General features: G+C 44.0%; 1 protein-coding gene across 1 annotated transcript in view; it reads left to right on the forward strand.

Moving 5' to 3' along the window:
- CFAP298 (cilia and flagella associated protein 298) overlaps positions 1–19,361 on the forward strand; it is a 497,670-nt gene that overhangs the window by 242,617 nt on the left and 235,692 nt on the right. The window contains exon 3 of the mRNA XM_044071424.1: positions 4,401–4,559. Within this exon, the coding sequence (XP_043927359.1) occupies positions 4,401–4,559 (159 nt within the window). The remainder of the gene's footprint in view (positions 1–4,400; positions 4,560–19,361) is intronic.

A 19,361-nucleotide genomic window follows, 5' to 3' on the forward strand; every position in this document is an offset into this window, starting at 1 on the left:
TATAGGATTCCTGATTCACACAAGTTCCTTTTTAAAAATCCTATTGCGGATCCAGAGACTATTTCACAGGGACCCAAGGGCATTAAGGCTTCTACTGCTAAAAATCCTTCCCCTTCTGATAGAGACTCCAGGACGCTGGATAGATGGGGTAAGAAGGTTTGCACTTCAGCAACCTTGGCCATTAAGGCTTTAAACTGCCAGTTTCATATGTTAAAGTATCAACAACATGTTATTGGATTGCTTAAACAGAAAATTATGTTGATTCCTGACTGTGCGGAAAATAAAGAATTACAGGATTTAATGCATTCTGCTGAACAGGTTGGAAAACATACTTTGCAATGTGGATTTGATTCTTTAGAGGCCTCTTGCAGGGTTGCTGTTACTGGGTCGGTGCTCAGAAGGCATGCTTGGCTTAAGGGGCAATCTTTACCTGATCATGTTAAAGGTAAATTGTTGGATGCTCCCTTAAATCAGGACAGCCTGTTTGGCAACAAGGCTGAAGTTCTTAAAAAGATGGAAGATAAAGCTAAATCTATGCAAACTGTTAAAGATTTCTTACAAGTTCAACCTCTTAGATTTAATAGGCACTGGCCCTCTAAGAATTGGTCCTTTCCAGCCTCTTCAAGGTCTTCTCAAGCCAAACCCAGACATAGCAGAAACCCCAGGTTTCAGTCCCAGGGGACACACAAGACTAAGCAGTGGGGGGTTTCTGCACCCAAATCAGGGAGTAGTAGTACTCTCCCCTATGGAAAACAGTCTAAATGACTTGATTCTAAAACTTCCAAGCACTTCCCAACCGAATGCTCCTTTAGGCGGAAAGATTGGTCTGCAGGCCAAAAACTGGGGACTCATTACCCAGGACAAATGGGTTTTAAATATAGTGTCCCAAGGATACAGATTTCACTTCTACACCTTACCACCACCAAGCGGGCGGCCAGATCTACCCCCAAATCAGTGGGCAGAGGCCCAAAATCAAGTACTCTCTCTTTTAAGCATGGGGGCTATTCAATTGGTACCAGAAGAGGAAAAAGGACAAGGGTTCTATTCGAGACTTTTCTAGTACCCAAAAAAAGGCAATACATGGCTTCCTATCCTGGACCTTTCTACTCTAAATACCTTTCTGGTGATTCCAAAATTCAAGATGCTGACTCTTCACCAGCTGCTTCCTATGGTAGGCAAAGATGCATGGTTGGCAACATGACTTAAAAGAAGCATACCTGCACATCCCTATCAGGGAGTCTTGCAGAAAATACCTATGCTTCAAAGTAGGCTACATGCAGTATCAGTTCGCTGCACTGCCCTTTGGCTTATCTACTGTGCCCAGGGTATTCACAAAGTGCGTAGCTCCAGTCACTGCATTCTGCAAGCAAAGAAATATTCAAATATACCCATATCTGGACAATTGTCTAATTCAGGCAGAAAGCCAGGACATACTTTTGAATCATCTGGCCTTTGTTCAAAGGGTACATACTTGTCTGGGGTACACCATAAATGAAAAGAAATCACAACTGGTACCCTGTCAACAAATTATATTCCTGGGAGCAAGCTTGAATACAACTTCCCAGATGGCTTTCCTCGCACCAGCAAAAACGGATTCATTTGACAACCTACTTCAAACAAGTGGCCACAAAAATCCAGTTGTCTGCAAGGCGAATACTGCAAGCCTTGGGGTTCATTGCCTCCTGCATTCTTCTAATTCCATATGCAAGGCTGCATATGAGGAAACTGCAATGGTTTCTCAAAAGCCTATGGTGTCAACATTCACAGGATCTAGAGGCAATGATTCCTATCATACCTTGCCTACGCCTAGAGTTCCTTTGGTGGGCGGAAGCCTGCCACCAAAACAGGGGACTTCCATTCACACTACTCCCTGCTGCTCAAACCTTAACAACAGACGCATCAGACTATGCATGGGGGGCCCACCTGGCAGGGAAGTGCATTCAGGGCAAATGGAACCCAAGTCAAATGCACCTGCATATCAGTCAAAAAGAAATGTTAGCTGTACAGAATTCTCTGACAGCCTTCAAGGACCACATTCTTCCAGGACAATTAATGATAAAGCCGGACAACACCACTGTTATGTGGTACATAAACAAGCAGGGGGGCACACATTCTTACCCCCTCTGCAGACTAGCCATGGCATTGTGGAACACAGCCCTGAGCTATCAGGTACATTTACAAGCTCAATTCCTGCCAGGAAAACTAAATACACTGGCAGACGAACTAAGCAGAAACCTCATAGACCCACACAAGTGGAAACTGGAGCCAAGGATTTTCATGGGGGAGCCCAGATATAGACTTGTTTGCCTCCCCCCAAAACTATCAGTTGGAGAAATTCTGCACAAGGACTCCCCACAACCAAGCTTGGAAAGTGGATGCTCTATCCTTCAGCTGGAAAACCCTATCAGTTTCTGCCTTTCCTTTTCTGCCTCTGCTCTCCAAAGTACTACTAAAGATCAAACAAGACAAACCAAGGATGATTTTGATTGCACCAGACTGGCCACGCTAACACTGGTACCCCCCTGTTGCGCAGTGTGTCATTGTGGGCCCCATGGCACCTGCCTCAGACTCCTACTCTATTGTCTCAGCAGGAGAATCAAATTCTGCATCCTCAACTTCAAACACTGAATCTAGCAGCCTGGCTAATTACATAATTTCTCCTTTACCATCCCTCAGTAAACCAGTGATGGATATAATTTTAGAGGCAAGGAGGTCTAGTACCAGAAAGTCTTACGCTGAAAAATGGAAAAGATTCTGTGCCTGGAACCAATCTCAAGGGATGACCACAGCAGTGCCCAATTTACCTCAGATCTTACAATACTTAACTGAGATGCTTCATAAGGGCCTGTCTTTCTCCTCCATCAAAATTCGTGCCTCAGCCATCTCAGCTCATTATAACACAGAACCACCCCTCTTCTCTCATCCACTGCTTAATCAGTTCCTCAGAGGGACCAAAAATCTACGAACACCCAGAAGAGCTCCAACTCCAACCTGGGATCTCAACTTTGTATTGGAAAAGCTCACCTTTCTACCTTTCGAGCCAGCTGCCACTGCAGACTTAAAATTCCTTTCTTGGAAAACAGCTTTTCTTTTTGCAATCAATTCAGCAAGAAGGGTATCTGAATTACAGGCCATCATGGCAGTGGAGCCTTTCATCATCTTTCATGTGGATAGGGTGTCCCTCAGGACTAATCCCTCCTTTATGCCCAAGGTGGTATCCAGTGTGGCCCCTTAATCAGTCCATACATTTGCCAACCTTATTTCCTAATCCACAGAACAAAGGGGAACGGATACTGCACTCCTTAGATGTGCACAGACAACTTAGATTCTACTTGGACAGGGCTAAACCTCAAAGGAAATCTGATCAACTGCTGGTGGCATTTGCTGCAGGGGCAGAAGGGAAGGCTATTTCAAAGCAAACCATTTCCAAATGAATAGGCCATTGCATTCTTTTTTGCTACAAACACCATGGAAAACCTATCCCACAGGGGATCAGACCCCACTCTACCAGGGCTGCATCTACCTCTACAGCCTTTCTCAGAGGTGTCCCTACCAGGGACATCCTAGAAGCTGCTACTTGGAGTTCTGTACATACTTTCACCAAGCATTACCATCTACCGGTTTTCTCTAAATCCAGAGCTGGCTTTGCCACTGCAGTATTGCAGGGCCTTTTAGCAGGTCCTAATTCTATTTAAATTCCTCCTCCCATCCTTAGCTTTGGGAATCTACCCAAAAGTGATGACTGCAACAGTGAAACACGAAGAACATAGTACAGTTGTGTGCACTTACCATAAATGTAAATGTTTGAGTGTTTTCACTATTGCAGTCCTGGTTACCCTCCCTCTAGCCCCCTTCTTTTTCCTTTTTTGATATACCTCTACTTCCTTTACTATCTTGAAAAGCTCTCTGGTGTATTTGCTTTTTTGTTGGAGGTATAACCTTGTATATTTATAGATTTAATTGCTTCCCATTAAGGGGGCACTTGACATGTGGGGCAAGAAAAACTGATGTAATGGCATTGGCTGCATGTTTTATACCCCTGACGTCATGAACGAAGGGACAGCAACCGACGCAGGACCCAAGACTTTGTTAATCAGGCCGACTGAGGGCTACTGCAAGCAGATAACCCAAAAGTGATGACTGCAACAGTGAATACACTCGAACATCTACATTTATGGTAAGTGTACACAACTGTACATTGCTCATACCATATAAGTTGTATTTGTATAATACCATTTGAAATGCCTAAAATGTGCTGTTATGGCAAACTCCTAACTTAAGTGATCTTATTTGTGGGGAAACTAGGATCATAGAATTTTGTACTTACAAGTAGTAATTTTGATGGATTCATCTTTCTTGCTGTTTGCTTAATAAATTAGTGTACATGTTCTTTTTTTCAGAAACAAGTTCAGGCTAACATATGTATTAATGCAAAAATGGTGAAAGAGGCACTGGACCAGCTACGAGGGGCAGTCATGATTGTTTACCCAATGGGACTGCCCCCTCATGACCCAATTAAGCAGGAATTTGAGGAAAAAGAAGACTTGTCTGGTACACATGTAAGTAAATCAGCACTACACTCAACTCATTAACAGTGTTCCAAAGTAAGTGCTTTCTTCTGTTTAGAATCCAGTATTGTATTGAAAAAAGGATATTATAAGAGGATGGTCGTTGTTCATAGGTAGGTACTAGACTATCGGCCCAAGGGCCTACGTAAGCCTAGCCAACAAGGTTCCCTGGCTTATGCCACCCAAGAAAGTTATTTTCCTATGCCACTGTCGAGCAGAGACACAGAAGTGATCCCTGGGGTGTTTTTCCTATTTCCCATCCACTCATCAAGATTTTTCTTGAAGAGTGCTAATGAAGACCTTTGCTTGACATAGATGGGTAGCCTATTCCAGAGTATGGGAAGTCTCTGGGACAGGAATCTATCCCTCCAGCATGTCCTGTTTATTGTGGTGTCAAGGTTTAGGTCCCTAGAGCATGTAGCTCGGAGGGATTGTGATTTCTTTAGGTGTAGCATGTCCAACAGCTCTGGGTTTGACATAGCTTTATATGTTAGGCAGAGATCACCTCAGAGTAGACAATATGCTACGGAGTAAAGCTGGAGTTTTTTGAGGCAGTCAGTGTAGGGCATTTGTTTGAGGCCAGTAATCCTCTTTGTGAGGTACTTCTGTGGTCTTTCCAGCTGCTGCAGATGTCTTGTGAGGTACATTCCAAAAGGGGTGTTGTACTCTATAATGGGTCTAATGAGTGTCGAGTAGAGGGGAACAATGACCTCTTTTTTCCTGGATGAGAACCCTTTTATGATGAGGTGTGCCACGCAGAAGGACTTCCTGACTACTGCGGCAGTGTGACTATCAAAGGAGAGACTACTGTCCAGCTGGGTCCCAAGGTCTGTTATCATACATTTGGTGTTAAGTAGATTGCTGCCTATGTGGTAGTTCATGGGTACAGAGTTTTTACCAAAGGGGATGACACTGCACTTTTTGGCATTGAGCTTGAAGCCATGGCTCTGACACCAGGCATCTGTCTCAGAGAGGCCCTTCTGTAGGATGTCCACATCATTTGGGGACATGACTATGGCTCCTAGTTTGCAGTCATCTGTGAACTTTGTTAGCCAGAGGCCTTCTGTGTTAGTCTGTGCTTCAGAGAAGTAGATACCAAACATGAGAGGTCCCAGGACGGAACCCTGTGGTACTCTACTTGTCACTGCTTTGAGGTCAGATTTAGAGTCTACAACTTTTACAGTGTGGGTTCTGTCAATGAGCCAGTTGGCAACCCATCTTGTGACGTAGAGATTTATACCTAGTTTAGTGAGTTTAGCTATAATTCCAGAATGGGGGATGGTGTCGAAAGCCTTGGCGAGGTCAGGATAGGCTGTGTGAACCACCTTACCCTCATCTACGGCTTTGGTGACTGCCTCAAAGAAGTTGATCAGGTTCAGGAGGCATGATCTGCCTTTCACAAACCTGAACTGGGTGGGATCCAGAGTTTGGAGGTTGCCAATGTCTTTGTTTATGAGTTCCATGATGATACGTTCCATGGCCTTGCAGACCAGGCTTGTCAGGCTAATAGGTCGATAGTTCCCAGGATCAGTGGTGGCTCCCCCTTTGTAGAGTGGGATAACTGTTGCTGTGCACCATTCAGTGGGCAGAAAGCCTGATGCGAGGCTATTATTGAACATGGTGCTTAAGTGGGGAGCCAGTTTGTTCTGAAGTTCATGTAAAATGCGGCCTGGGATGTTGTCCGGTCCCATGGATGCTGTGTTTTTGCCTTTAGAGAGTGCAGCTTTTACCTGCGTAGTTGTTATTACAGGGACTATGCATTCTTCCTGTATAGATATGGGCCCTTTAGGGGGTGGGGTGGGGGTAAAGTTAGCACTGAACCTGTCTGCCAGGATGTTGGCAATATCAGTTGGTTCTGTAATTTTCGCGCCTTAGTGCTGTAACTCAGAGCAGATCTGGGTGTTGCCATCGAGATTCTTGACATAGCCATAGAATGCTTTGTGGTTGTCCTTAGACTTAGTGGCGATTTTGTTTTCTTAGCTAGCTTTGGAGGATCTTATAAGGGATCTCAGCTTCTTACTGAGGATGTCACTTTTATAAGTTAATGCCACAGGCACTACAACTACTTAACTCCTGAAGCTTACTCTGATGTTTTCCATAATTACACTGCCATGATGCTGCTGTGGTCCTAACTCCCTATTTTTTCATAGCTACATGTTCTATTTGGATGCATTAGAGACCAGCAGAGAGTTTGGAGTATTATTTTTTTGATTAAAAGTTCATTCTCTGGTGGTGGTGGTATTCTGGTATTCGTGTATTGAAGTTCATCATTAGATCACTGTTTCATTAGCCTAAAGTTATATGGGATGCCTCTGCCAAGGATATCAGATATCCTGGCCAGTATATTAAAACTTTTGGGCACAGTCCTTGCACACTATACTTCAGCTAAGCATGCGAGTGTGCTAGCATAACAGATGTATGGGAACCAAAATTCAGAATTTTTTCCCTGTAGATGCACTTAGTCACCCAAAGAGGGCTGGGCAGTAGATAAAGTGTTAGAATGGAGTTTTATTTAGTGAGAGTTATTCAGACACTTGTAGCACATCTAAATATAACTGTTGACATTGCTACAACTTTCCTATCCTTATCAGCAGGTTTAATTCCTAGGTTATAACCTTGGGGCATACTTATAATGCCTTCCATGCCTGTTTAGAATTATTGTACTTAACTGTATGACATTTGATTTTATCAAAGTTTTCTTTCCCTTTCAGTGACATCACAAAACTTATTCACTCTTCAACAAGAGAAATGAGGAATACAAGACTGATTCATAAAAGCTGACTTTTGACTGTAATTGTGTAGAGGAAATAGATGTGTTTCACAATCCAAATTGCAAGACTATGATAAATAATATTTCACTTGTATCCTTTCTGTAAGTAGCCGTAATTTCAATAGGATTTTCATAATGGAGATTTTAGAAACACAAATTAAGGTTAACCTTTTTGACAAGAAGTTGTCACTCCATTCCAATAGCAATATAGTCCCCAACACTTTAACATTAGATGAAAAGAAACCAGTGTAATAATTAAATGAAGCTTTTGCTACCAATATTGTAGCACAGCAGAAACAGAGACATTCCCTGTTGTCACATCTGTACTTGTCTGTTGTACATATACATCTGCAGATTGTGAAGCATCATATTTCCATATATTGGAGCTGAAAAGCTATTTTCAGTTTGTTTTAAGTTCTTAGAGTTGTATAGTATTTCAGCAGGTAACTGTCTTTGTTGTATCGATGCTGTTGGCATTCCTGAGAAACATGCTCCTCCCTGGAATGCTCCATTCCTCTGATGGGTTTGTGATTGCCACTATAACTATATGAACTACTATTCAGTTATTTCTCTTTGGTCTCAAAAGCACCTGATTGATAATGTTTTTTTTTTTTTTTTTTTATCGTCAGTTGAAAATTTTCCCCTCAAAGCAAAACACAAAATGGTTAATCTAATATTAATAGTGCTCTGATGACCAAGAGCATTTTGGTGTTTGCTGCTAATGAGCTCAATTTCTCATTCCTCATGTTGATTTTACAGAAGTTCTAGCTGAACCCTCAAGAAGGCAACTCTAAATTTGTCAGTATTAAGGACAGAGGTTTGAATTCTAGTAACAGGTTATTTTCCTTATGAATTTTAAATATCTTTAAGGAGCTAAAAGGCCTAATAAATGAAAATATTACTGTTGTAAGTGGAATAGAATTGGTTCCCTGACTGCGTTATCTAGAATTTTCACATATCAGGGCTTATAGACTGTTTAAACGTTTTTTACAATTTGGATTATTCATAAATCCAGGTTTATGGTTCTGCATTTACTACCCGTTTACCACTCATTCCCCAGATAGCAGTTTATCCTTCTTTATTAAAAGGAGTCTTCCTTGCAAGTCCTCCAAGAAGGCATATGTCTCTTTCTTAAGATTTGAACTTTATGATGGAGAAAGTAAATTTACCTCACTTTGAACCAGCTGATTTAGCAAAGTTAAAATGCTGTTCATGACAGACTCTTTTCTTGATTGCTGTTATAACTGGCAGAGTTAGTGTTACAAGGTCTATTGCATAAACTACCGTATTAGGTACTCTATGGTATAGTTTATCACTGAAGGCAAATTAATATTTCCAGTCAAAAGTAATTTCTGCAATGTCTGTCAATCAGTGTATTCAGCTGCAGATTTTCTTTGCATCCTGTCAAAATAGTAGAGTGCACATTTACAGCTCTTGGATGTTGACAAGCAACCAAAATAACTATACAAGTAGGGCTAATCATTTCAGGAAAAAATATCAACTTATTGTACCTTTCAGTAAAATGGAAATAATTCTTCCCAGTCTACACATAACACTATTTTTGACTGCTTAGCCCACTATAATATTTGTTTGATGTTCTTCGTGTTTCACTGTTGCAGTCATTACATTTGGGTAATCTGCTGGCAGGTTGCCCTCAGTCGGCCTGATTAACAAAGTCTTGGGTCCTGTGTCGGTTGCTGTCCCTTCTTCCATGATGTCAGGTCGTCAGGGGTATAAAACATGCAGCCGGCGCCATTACATCAGTCTTTCTTGCAGCACGGTGCCCGAAGCAGAAGCAGTTCGCAAGTGCTGTTCGGCCGGCTCCTGAAATTTTCGTTTTCGAGTTTCAGAACCGAAGTCTTCAACTAAAACCTAAGTACCCCATTGGGGAAACTTTTTCTTGCTCCTTACCAATGTCAGTAAAAGTTAATAATTACATTACTTGTGGGAAGCAAATACCTCATAAGGATTTTCATTTGTACTGTATTCCTTGCCTAGGCCCTGACCACAATGTGTCTTGCTGTCGGTTTTGTGCTAAATTTAATCAATGCAGGATTAAATGTCTGTATATTTTTGCTTCTAAATATTTTGGCTCGAGATTTAACTATCCAGAAATGTCGTCGGTTAGCAATCCGACTACCGGAATACCTAAAAAACGCAAAGAAAAAGACAGAGACATACTGTCGAGGTCCAAAACCGACGATGACGCTTCTCCTAGGCCAGTCGCCGGTTCGCCGGTACTCAGTGAGATGCTTTCTCAGCCCCTGATACCCACTACTTCTGATTCGTAGGCCTCTACTGAGAACCATTCGGAGTCCAGTATGCCGCAAGATGCTTCAACTATTGAACCCGCAGATGTCTCTACCTTAGATGGGTCCGGAGCCGCTGTGTAGGCACCTGCTTCTGAGGGTGTTTTCAGGCCTACAGATTTGTATATTAGACCGACCCCATCTTCAAAACTAAGGCCAAAATCTAAATCTATGTGTAAAAAATCGACGCCTGGGCCACATGTACAGGCCCCTATGCCTAAAAAACAAATGATCAAAATGGCTAAAGATTTAATCACTCTGATCAGGAGTAGCCAACCCCCTCCTTATAAGAAGCCTAGGCAAGACATTGACTATGAATCTTCTGAACAGGATTCTGTTTCTTCTGACTCTTCTAATGAACAGGATGTGTCTATTCCTACTTATGATGGCTCTGATGCAGAAGATTCCATTCCTTCTGCTTCTCCCCCTGAGGATTTTTCTTTTGGGGAAACTTTACATTCCCTAAGGGAGCATTTCCACTGGGAAAGTCAGGATTTCTCTGACTCTAAAAAGAGACTTAGGGATTTTCTTCTTCCTCAGCATAGGCCGTTGGCTATATCTCCTGTTCTAGATATTGTTGATGATGTTTTTTCAGAATCTAGTATGGCTCCAGGTTCTCTGCCTCCAGCTCCTTGTAAGCCAGACAGATACTACAGGGTTCCTGACTCCCACAAATTCCTTTTCAAAAATCCTATTGCTGATCCTGAAACCATTTCTCAGGGTCCCAAGGGCATTAAGGCCTCTACTGCTAAAAATCCTACTCCTTCTGATAGAGATTCCAGAGAGCTGGATAGATCGGGTAAGAAGGTTTACACTTTTGCAATCTTGGCAGTCAGGGCTTTAAACATCTGCAACAGCTGGAAAGGCCACAGAAATACCTCACTAAAAGAATCACAGGCCTAAAGCAGATGCCATACGCTGACCGTCTAAAAAAACTCCAGCTATACTCTGTGGCATATCGTCTACTCAGAGGCGATCTCTGCTTAACATACAAGGCCACGTCAAACCCTGAGCTGTAGGACATGCTCCACTTAAAGAAATCCCAATCCCTCAGAGCCACACTCTCCGGGGATCTAAACCTTGTCATCACAATGAACAAAACATGCTGGAGGGATAGGTTCCTGACCCAGAGACTCCCCATACTCTGGAATAGACTGCCCATACATGTCAAGCAGAGCGCCTCATTGGCCCTCTTCAAAAGGAACCTTGATGATTGGATAGGAGATAGGAAATTCACCCTGGGGATCATGTCAGTCGCCCTGCTAGACAGGAGTCCAGAGAAGTAAATTTTGTGGGAAGAAATATCCAGGGAATTGTTATGGCTAGGCTTGCATAGGCCCTAGGACCGATAGCCTAGTACCAACCTATGAACCTATAAACTGTCAATTTCATATGCTTAAATATCAACAGCATATCATGGGACTACTTAAACAGAAAATGACGCTAATCTCTGTCTGGAAAATAAAGATTTACAGGATTTATTACATTCAGCTGAACAAGTTGGAAAACATACTTTGCAATGTGGTTTTGATTCCTTGGTGGCCTCTTGCAGGGCTGCTGTAACTGGATCTGTGCTAAGAAGGCATGCTTGGCTCAAAGAGCAAACCCTGCCTGATTATGTTAAAGCGAAATTGTTGGATGCTCCTTTACAACAGGACCGTCTCTTTGGTAATAAGGCTGAAGAAGTGTTAAAAAAGATGGAAGATAAAGCTAAATCTATGTAAACTGTGAATGATTTCTTACAAGTGCAACCTCCAAGATTTAGTAGGCACTGGCCTAATAAGAACTGGTCCTTTCCAGTCCCTTCAAGAGTCACTCAAGTCAAATTCAGACATTCCAATGGCTCCAGGTTTCAGTCACAAGGAACTTTTAGAACAAAACAATGGGGTGCCTCCACCTCCAAATCTGGAAATAACAAGACACCTCTCTATGGTAAACAGTCTCAATGACTTCCCTCTACAATCACCAAGCACTTACCTTTTAGCCGCCCCTTTGGGGGGAAAACTGGCACTTCATGCATGAAACTGGCAACTTATTACCCAGGACAAATGGGATTTAAATATAGTATCCCAGGGATACAGATTTCATTTCCACACGTTGCCAATCCTAAATGGATGGCCAGACCTGCCCCCAAATCAGTGGGCAGAGGCCCAGAAACAAGTTCTGTCCCTCATGAAAATGGGGGCTATTCAACCAGTACCAGAAGAGGAAAAGGGACAAGGTTTCTATTCAAGACTTTTCCTGGTACCCAGAAAAGACAAATCATTGCGTCCAATTCTGGACTTATCCACTCTAAACACATTTCTGGACATTCCAAAATGCAAGATGCTGACTCTTCAACAGTTACTACCTATGCTAGGCAAAGATGCCTGGTTGGTAACTCTAGACTTAAAAAGAGGCTTACCTGCATATCCCAGTCAGGGAATCTTGCAGAAGATACCTCCGCTTCAAAGCAGGCTACTTGCATTACCAGTTCTCTTCACTGCCCTTCGGCTTATCTACTGTGCCCAGGGTCTTCACAAAGTGCCTGGCTCCAGTCATTGCATTTTGCAGGCAAAGAAATATTCAAATATATCCATACCTGGACGATTGTCTAATTCAGGCAGAAAACTAGGACATTCTTCTAAAACATCTGGCATTTGTAAAAAGGGTTCTAACTTGTCTAGGGTACACCATAAACGAAAAGAAATCACAATTGGTAGCATCTCAGAAAATTACATTCCTGGATGCAGGCTTGAATACCACTGCCCAGATGACTTACCTTACTCCAGAAAAGCAAATTCAATTGGTGACTTACTTCAAACAGGTGGCCACAAAAACCCTGCTATCTGCAAGACAAATTCTGCAATCCTTGGGGTTCATGGCCTCCTGCATTCTTCTAATTCCATATGCAAGACTGCATATGAGGAAACTTTAGTGGTACTTAAAATGTTTATGGAGTCAACATTGTCACAGCCTGGAAACAATGATTCCTATCATACCTTGCCTGCAACTAGAGTTCCTATGGTGGGCAGAGGCCTGCCACCAAAACAAGGGACTGCCATTCACTCCACCCTCTGCCACCCAAACCCTAACTACAGACGCATCAGACTATGCTTGGGGGGCTCATCTGGCAGGAAAGTGCATTCAAGGCAAATGGAGTCCAAATCAAATGCACCTTCATAACAATCAGAAAGAGATGCTAGCTGTACAGAATGCACTGACAGCCTTCAAGGACTACCTTCATCCAGGACAGTTAATGATAAAGACAGACAACACCACAGTTATATGGTACATAAATAAGCAGGTGGGGTACATATTCCTACCCCCTTTGCAGACTAGCCATGGCATTGTGGAACACGGCCTTGACCAACCAAATACAACTACAAGCTCAATTCCTGCCAGGAAAGCTAAATACTCTGGCAGACAAACTAAGCAGAAATCTTATGGACCCACATGAATGGAAACTGGAATCACAAATTTTCAACATGTTGACATGCAAATGGGGGAGTCCAGACATAGATCTTTTTGCCTCACCCCAGAACTATCAGTTGGACAAATTCTGCACAAGAATACATCACAAAAAACTTGGAAAGTGGATGCTCTGTCATTCAGCTGGAAAAACCAATCAGTCTATGCATTTCCCCCTCTGCCTCTGCTCTCCAAAGTAATACTAAAAGTCAGACAGGATAAACCAAAAATGATTCTGATTGCTCCAGACTGGCCTCACCAACACTGGTACCCACTCCTGTGCAATGTGTCACACCTTCCTCCATGGCACCTGCCTCAGACACCTTACTTACTGTGTCAGCAAAACTACCAAATTTTGCACACTCAGCTCCAAATTTTGAATCTTGCAGTGTGGCTAATCATCTAATTTCACCCTTGGCATCCCTCAGCAAACCTGTGATGGATGTCATTTTGGAGGCTAGAAGGCCTAGTACTAGAAAATCTTATGCTGACAAATGGAAGAGGTTCTGTGCCTGGAACCAATCACAAGGAATAAGCACAGCAATGCCCAATATTCCACAGATTCTGAAATACTTGACTGAGATGCTTCACAAGGGCCTATCTTTTTCTTCCATAAAAATCCATGCCTCTGCCATTTCAGCTCATTAACAACACAGAATCTCCCGTCTTCTCTCATCCTCTGCTAAAGCAGTATCTCAGAGCGGTCAAAAATTTTAGACCTCCCAGGAGAGCGCCTACCCCTGCATGGGACCTCAGTTTTGTTTTGGAAAAACTCACACTTCCTCCTTTTAAGCCAGCTGCTACTGCAGACCTAAATTTTCTCTCCTGGAAAACAGCTTTCCTTTTAGCAGTTACTTCAGCTAGAAGGATTTCTGAATTGCAGACTCTTTCATTAATTTTCATCCGGACAGGGTGTCTCTCAGGACCAATCCATCTTTCATGTCTAAGGTGGTATCCAGTGTGGCTCTTAATCAGACCATTCATCTGCCAACTTTCTTTCTCAATCCACAGAACTAGGGTGAGCGGATTCTGCATTCATTGGATGTGCACAGGCAACTTAGATTTTACTTAAACAGGACAAAATCTCTAAGAAAATCTGACCAACTATTGGTGACATTTGCTGCAGGGGCAGAGGGAAAGGCTATTTCAAAGCAGACTATTTCCAAATGGATAAGCCGTTGTATTCATTTCTGCTATATGCACCATGGTAAACCTATCCCCAAGGGGATCAGATCTCATTCCACCAGGGCTGCTTCTACTTCTGCAGCCTTTCTCAGGAAGGTTCCTACCAGAGACATTCTAGAAGCTACCTGGAGCTCAGTTCATACGTTCACCAGACATTGCTATTTACCTCTCTTCTCTAAATCCAGAGCTGGCTTTGCCACTGCTATCCTGCAGGGCCGTATAGCTGCTCCTAATGCTGTATAAATCCATCCTCCCAACAATAGCTTTGGGATTCTACCCAAATGTAATGATTACAGCAGTGAAAAACAAAGAACATAGTACAGTTGTGTACACTTACCGTAAATGTAGATGTTCGAGTGTATTCACTGTTGCAGTCTTGGTTATCCACCCTCCAGCCCCCTGTTTTTTTTCTCTTACTATACCTCTACTTTCCTATACTATGCTTAAAAGCCTTTTTGGTGTATTTGCTTTTGTTTAGAGGTATATTTTTTGTGTTTTAAATTGTGTGTGTGTGTGTATGTATATATATATATATATATATATATATATATATATATATATATATATATTTTTTTTTTTTTGCTTGCCATTTGGGGGGCACCTGACATCTGGGGCAAAAAAAACTGATGTAATGGCGTCGGCTGCATGTTTTATACCCATGACGAACTGATGTGGACAGTGGAAGAAGGGACAGCATCTGATGCAGGACCCAAGACTTTGTTAATCAGGCCAACTGAGGGCAACCTGCCAGCAGATTACCCAAATGTAATGACTGCAACAGTGAATACACTCTAACATCTACATTTATGGTAAGTGTACACAACTGTACTGTGTTAGTCTTCATTCATTCCTTACTGATGGGTTATTGGTTCTGTCCTTGGAACCGAGCCAGCCTTATATCAAGCTCACATCAGCCAAAAACTCTTGAGCCAGGATACTATCCAGAATGCTCTGCTCCCTTTTACCTTAGATCTCGTTTGCCGTGTTGCTGTACAGCCATGTCAAGCCACTCTCTCTCAGCTAAGTGAATAATTTTTTTTTTGAAAGTTAATATATTGTTAGTACTTTAAAGATCTTCAATCAGTTACGATTACTATACTCCTACCCTAGCATATCTTTAAGATTCTCTCCCTATAGTTTCTTCCCTTTATTACCCTTTTTCTTACCTTTGAGGTAATTCTTCATTACCATCTTTGGTAATCCTTCCTTTCTCGCTTCTTACCCTTCTGGGTAGCCTTCTTAACTCTTTGGTACTGTTGTTCTTCTCCACATCATTATGTCGGACAAGAAAAGTGTTTGTTTCAAACAGTGTAAGGATTGCGGCTGTAAGTTACCATTTTTTGATGGCCATGATTTATGTGTCTATTGCCTGAATGTCTCCCACCATACAGTGGATCCCCCATGTGGGATTTGTAGAAATTTTTTCGACCAGGACTCTCCAATGAAAGAAAGAACAAGTTAATCCTGAAAGGTTTCCTCAAAACTCATTTCTGTGAGGCTGTCTCTGGGTTGGCAGGCTCACCCCCTCCTGCTAAACCCCATAAGAGGTGTTCTTCTTGTTCCTCCTCGAGGTTGCTCACTTCATCTCCCTCTGGAGATCGTAGGGAGTCAACTCATAAGAAGGTAAACATTTCTAGTCCAGCACTGCCACCTGTGACCCTTTTGGCCCCAGGCTCGCCACTGCTCCAGCTGATTCTTGCTCCAGCTATGTCCTCATTATCGCCACCAGCACCGGAGTTCCCAGTGCAGACACTTACGGCTTTGACAGTTTTGCCACAGCCTTTACTGGCACCGTCTCTGCAGGTACAGTGTCCTTCAGCACCATTGATGCAATCTCCTTCGGCCGCGAGTTTGTCTATACTGTCCTCTACGGTGCAGGCATCCTCGGTACCGACATGCTCTTCAATGTAGTCCCTTTCGGCATCGTCATTATTACTGGTGCAGACACCTTCCTCGACAGCACCATGTTCATTGGTGCAGACACTTGCCTTTACGGTGCAGACACCTTTGACTTCTATGGCGCTGCCTTTGTGGGTGCAGACTACCTTGACACCATTATTCTCGGTGCAGACACCCTCGGTTCCGGGCTCTGCACAACTTGAACTAGCAAGGACCAAGTACTCTCCTTCTTTGGATCCGTTTGTTGGTAGCCAATATAGCCCTTTTCTAGAAAGACCAGAATCACCTTCAGGTTTCTCTATGAGGTCGACCAGAAGCCTCTCTGAGCAAGATGTGTTGCGGCTTGTTGACCAGTTGCTTGTGGCCAGGGGTCTCTCTCAGTCATCTAAAGCTATGTTCCCTCTTTCAGGTGAATGTATTTCTCCTCAGACTCCAATGTACACTCCTCCTTTGACTTCCATGCAAGCATCAAAGCCCCTTCCTCCCACAGCAGCTTCCCTTTGACCCCAATAGTGGACTTCACTTTGGAGCCGGAGTCGTCCTTGTGGCCCTGGGAGCACTGGACATTGGGCTCTTTTCAGGCTAGTGGCTGTGCTGTGGGGGAGGGCATTCTTGGTTCCATGCTGATTTTTTTCTATGGCAACCTCCAGGAATCCTCCCTCCCTCACACTCCACAGCCCTCTTGAGACTCTTGGTCTGGGGGGTTGGCTCGTCGGAGCAGGGTGTGACCCTAGTTCTGAGGTTGTCGTGCTTAGTTCCGGGCTCCTGTCCCTCTTTGGGCAGTCTGGCCTTCCAGGCCATGGAGAGGGCGCTTGCCTCCGCTGGCAAACCCCCCCCCCATGTTGGAGTCCTCTCCCCCCTCTGTGCCGCAACTGTCACAAGCCACAACCACTGAACACTGCGTTTAAGGGCCTCAGGTTTCTCCCCCTCAGGAGACCCCTTCTTTGCAGTCTTCGCCAGAACTCCCCACTGAGGAAGTACCTCACAAGGCTTCATGCAAGAAGGAAGCACATGGACTCCACTGAGGAGTCTTTGACCAAAGATACGGACTTTGATGACTGGGAAGGGTCCCAACGGTCACCCTCTGATGGGGTGTCCTTTGGTGACATCCTCGAGATCCTAAGACAGAGTGGTGACTCGAAGTCCTCCAATCCTTCCTCAGAGGAGTCTATATTCCTGCAGGCCTTTTCTGCCTGGCCCCCTACCTCCTGGGTTACCCCGCCAGCTGATGAGCTTGTCCAGCTCATTGTCCAGTGTGCATGGAAGGCTTCTGACACCCTGCAAGCTATACCGCGGAGGCCTGACAAGATCTTATCTCCCCCAGCTGAGCATCCCCATTGGTCAAAAGGTCTTCTAGTAGATGCCATGGTGGTGGTGGCTGCAACCAGACTGTCCATCCACCCAACAAGGAGTCCCGGGTGATAGACTTGGGAAGCATGTGTTTGCTTCATCGACCTTTGCCATAAGGTCCTTGAACTATTTGGCACAATTTGCAAGGATCCAGAGGGGATCTCGTCAGCCAGCTCTCTGAAACCTTGGCAGGAGCTGTTTCTGATAAGGTCCGTGACAACGTAGCTTCTCAGATAGCAACCCTAGAATCCATGTCTAATTCTTCTATGTGTCTTATTTCACATGCAGTGGAGGAGCGGCTAGAGCGCAGGCACAGGTATAATCACGAGACGACATGCCTGGATGTGTCTTTGCGACTTTGCGGACTCCTTTAAGGCTTCCTTTATGAACACCCCTGTCAAGGCCACTTCTTTGTTTGGCCCTAAAATGAAAGATACGCTGGCAAGGTGTGAACAAGATGGCCAGACCCAATCTGCCGTTGGTGTCAGACACTCCACTCCTCAATGATTCTACTCCAGAAATCAGAGGAGCGTAAAGAGGTGGCACAGAAAATCATAGGGCTCTTTCCGTGATGCACGTGCTAAGTTCTCCCCTAGAGGCAGAGGGGGAAACTCCAATGGAAGATGCCCCTTTCAGGGCAGAGGAGGTCTGCAGAACCGGGGTTCCAGAGATTCTTTCTCTGGCCAACCCTATCAGCGCTCCTGAAGCGTTGCCCAACTGCTGACCTGTGGAAGTGGTTGGGGGTCATTTTTCCTTGTACTCCACTGCCTGGTGAAACATAACCACCGACTTCTGGGTACAACGGATAATATCCAGAGGCTATCGCATCCCCTTTCATCTCTGTCCAAACTCATCCAGAGACTTAACCAAAGTCTCACCAAGTCAAAGGGAAGCAGCATCACACGAAATCCGAAAGCTGCTACCAAACAAAGAGTCATCCAAATGGTCCCCCCAGACCAGATAGGATCTGTGTTTTACTCAAGGTTCTTTTTGGTGCCAAAAAAGACAGGGAACTGGAGACCAATTCTGGATCTCGGCACACTGAACAAATTTGTAAAAACAGAGAAATTCCGGAAGGTCATGGTTCAGTCTATCCTTCCTCTTCTGGAAGAAGACGATTGGATGTGCTGTGTAGATCTTCAAGATGCGTATTACCATATAAAAATGGACAAGCACTCAAGAAGATACCTCCACTTCCACATAGGAGCCAGTCACTACCAATTTTGAGCACTGCCCTTCGGTCTCTCTACAGCCCCCAGAGAGTTCAAATGCATGGCAGTGGTCATCACTCACCTACGACTTCAAGGATTCCAGGCATTTCCATATCTAGACGACTGGCTCCTCACTGCCCTCACCAAGCACCTACTGGAAGAAGCCCTGGACTACACTCTCCTCACAGCACAACACCTGAGAATCACTATAAACTGGGAGAAGTCCAACATGACCCCAGCACAGTCTTTAGAATTAATTGGGGTAATGTTGGACACAATTAATTGTACAGCATCTCTTCCGGATCACAGACTTCAAAGAATAAGACAAGTTCAGCCACTGCTCTGTCACCACAAATCTTCCACTCGGTCCATACTCCAACTCTTGGGGTCAATGGCAGCCTCGATCACCATTGTTCCTCTGGCTAGATTCCACATGAGACTTCTCCAGTGGTTGCTCCTTACTCCGTGGTACTCTCTACAACACCCTTTGTCTTTTCAGATAAGTGTAACTCAGAGATGAAGGCAAGATTTGCTCTGGTGGACGTCGCGAAACTCCCAACAATGGTCTCGCCCATTCAGCCCCTTCAACCAAAAGCCATGGTGACCACAGACGCCTCCA

Source organism: Protopterus annectens, chromosome 5.part0, assembly GCF_019279795.1.
Source record: "Protopterus annectens isolate FY-2018-M chromosome 5.part0, PAN1.0, whole genome shotgun sequence".
In the NCBI taxonomy this organism is placed as follows: domain Eukaryota; kingdom Metazoa; phylum Chordata; order Ceratodontiformes; family Protopteridae; genus Protopterus; species Protopterus annectens.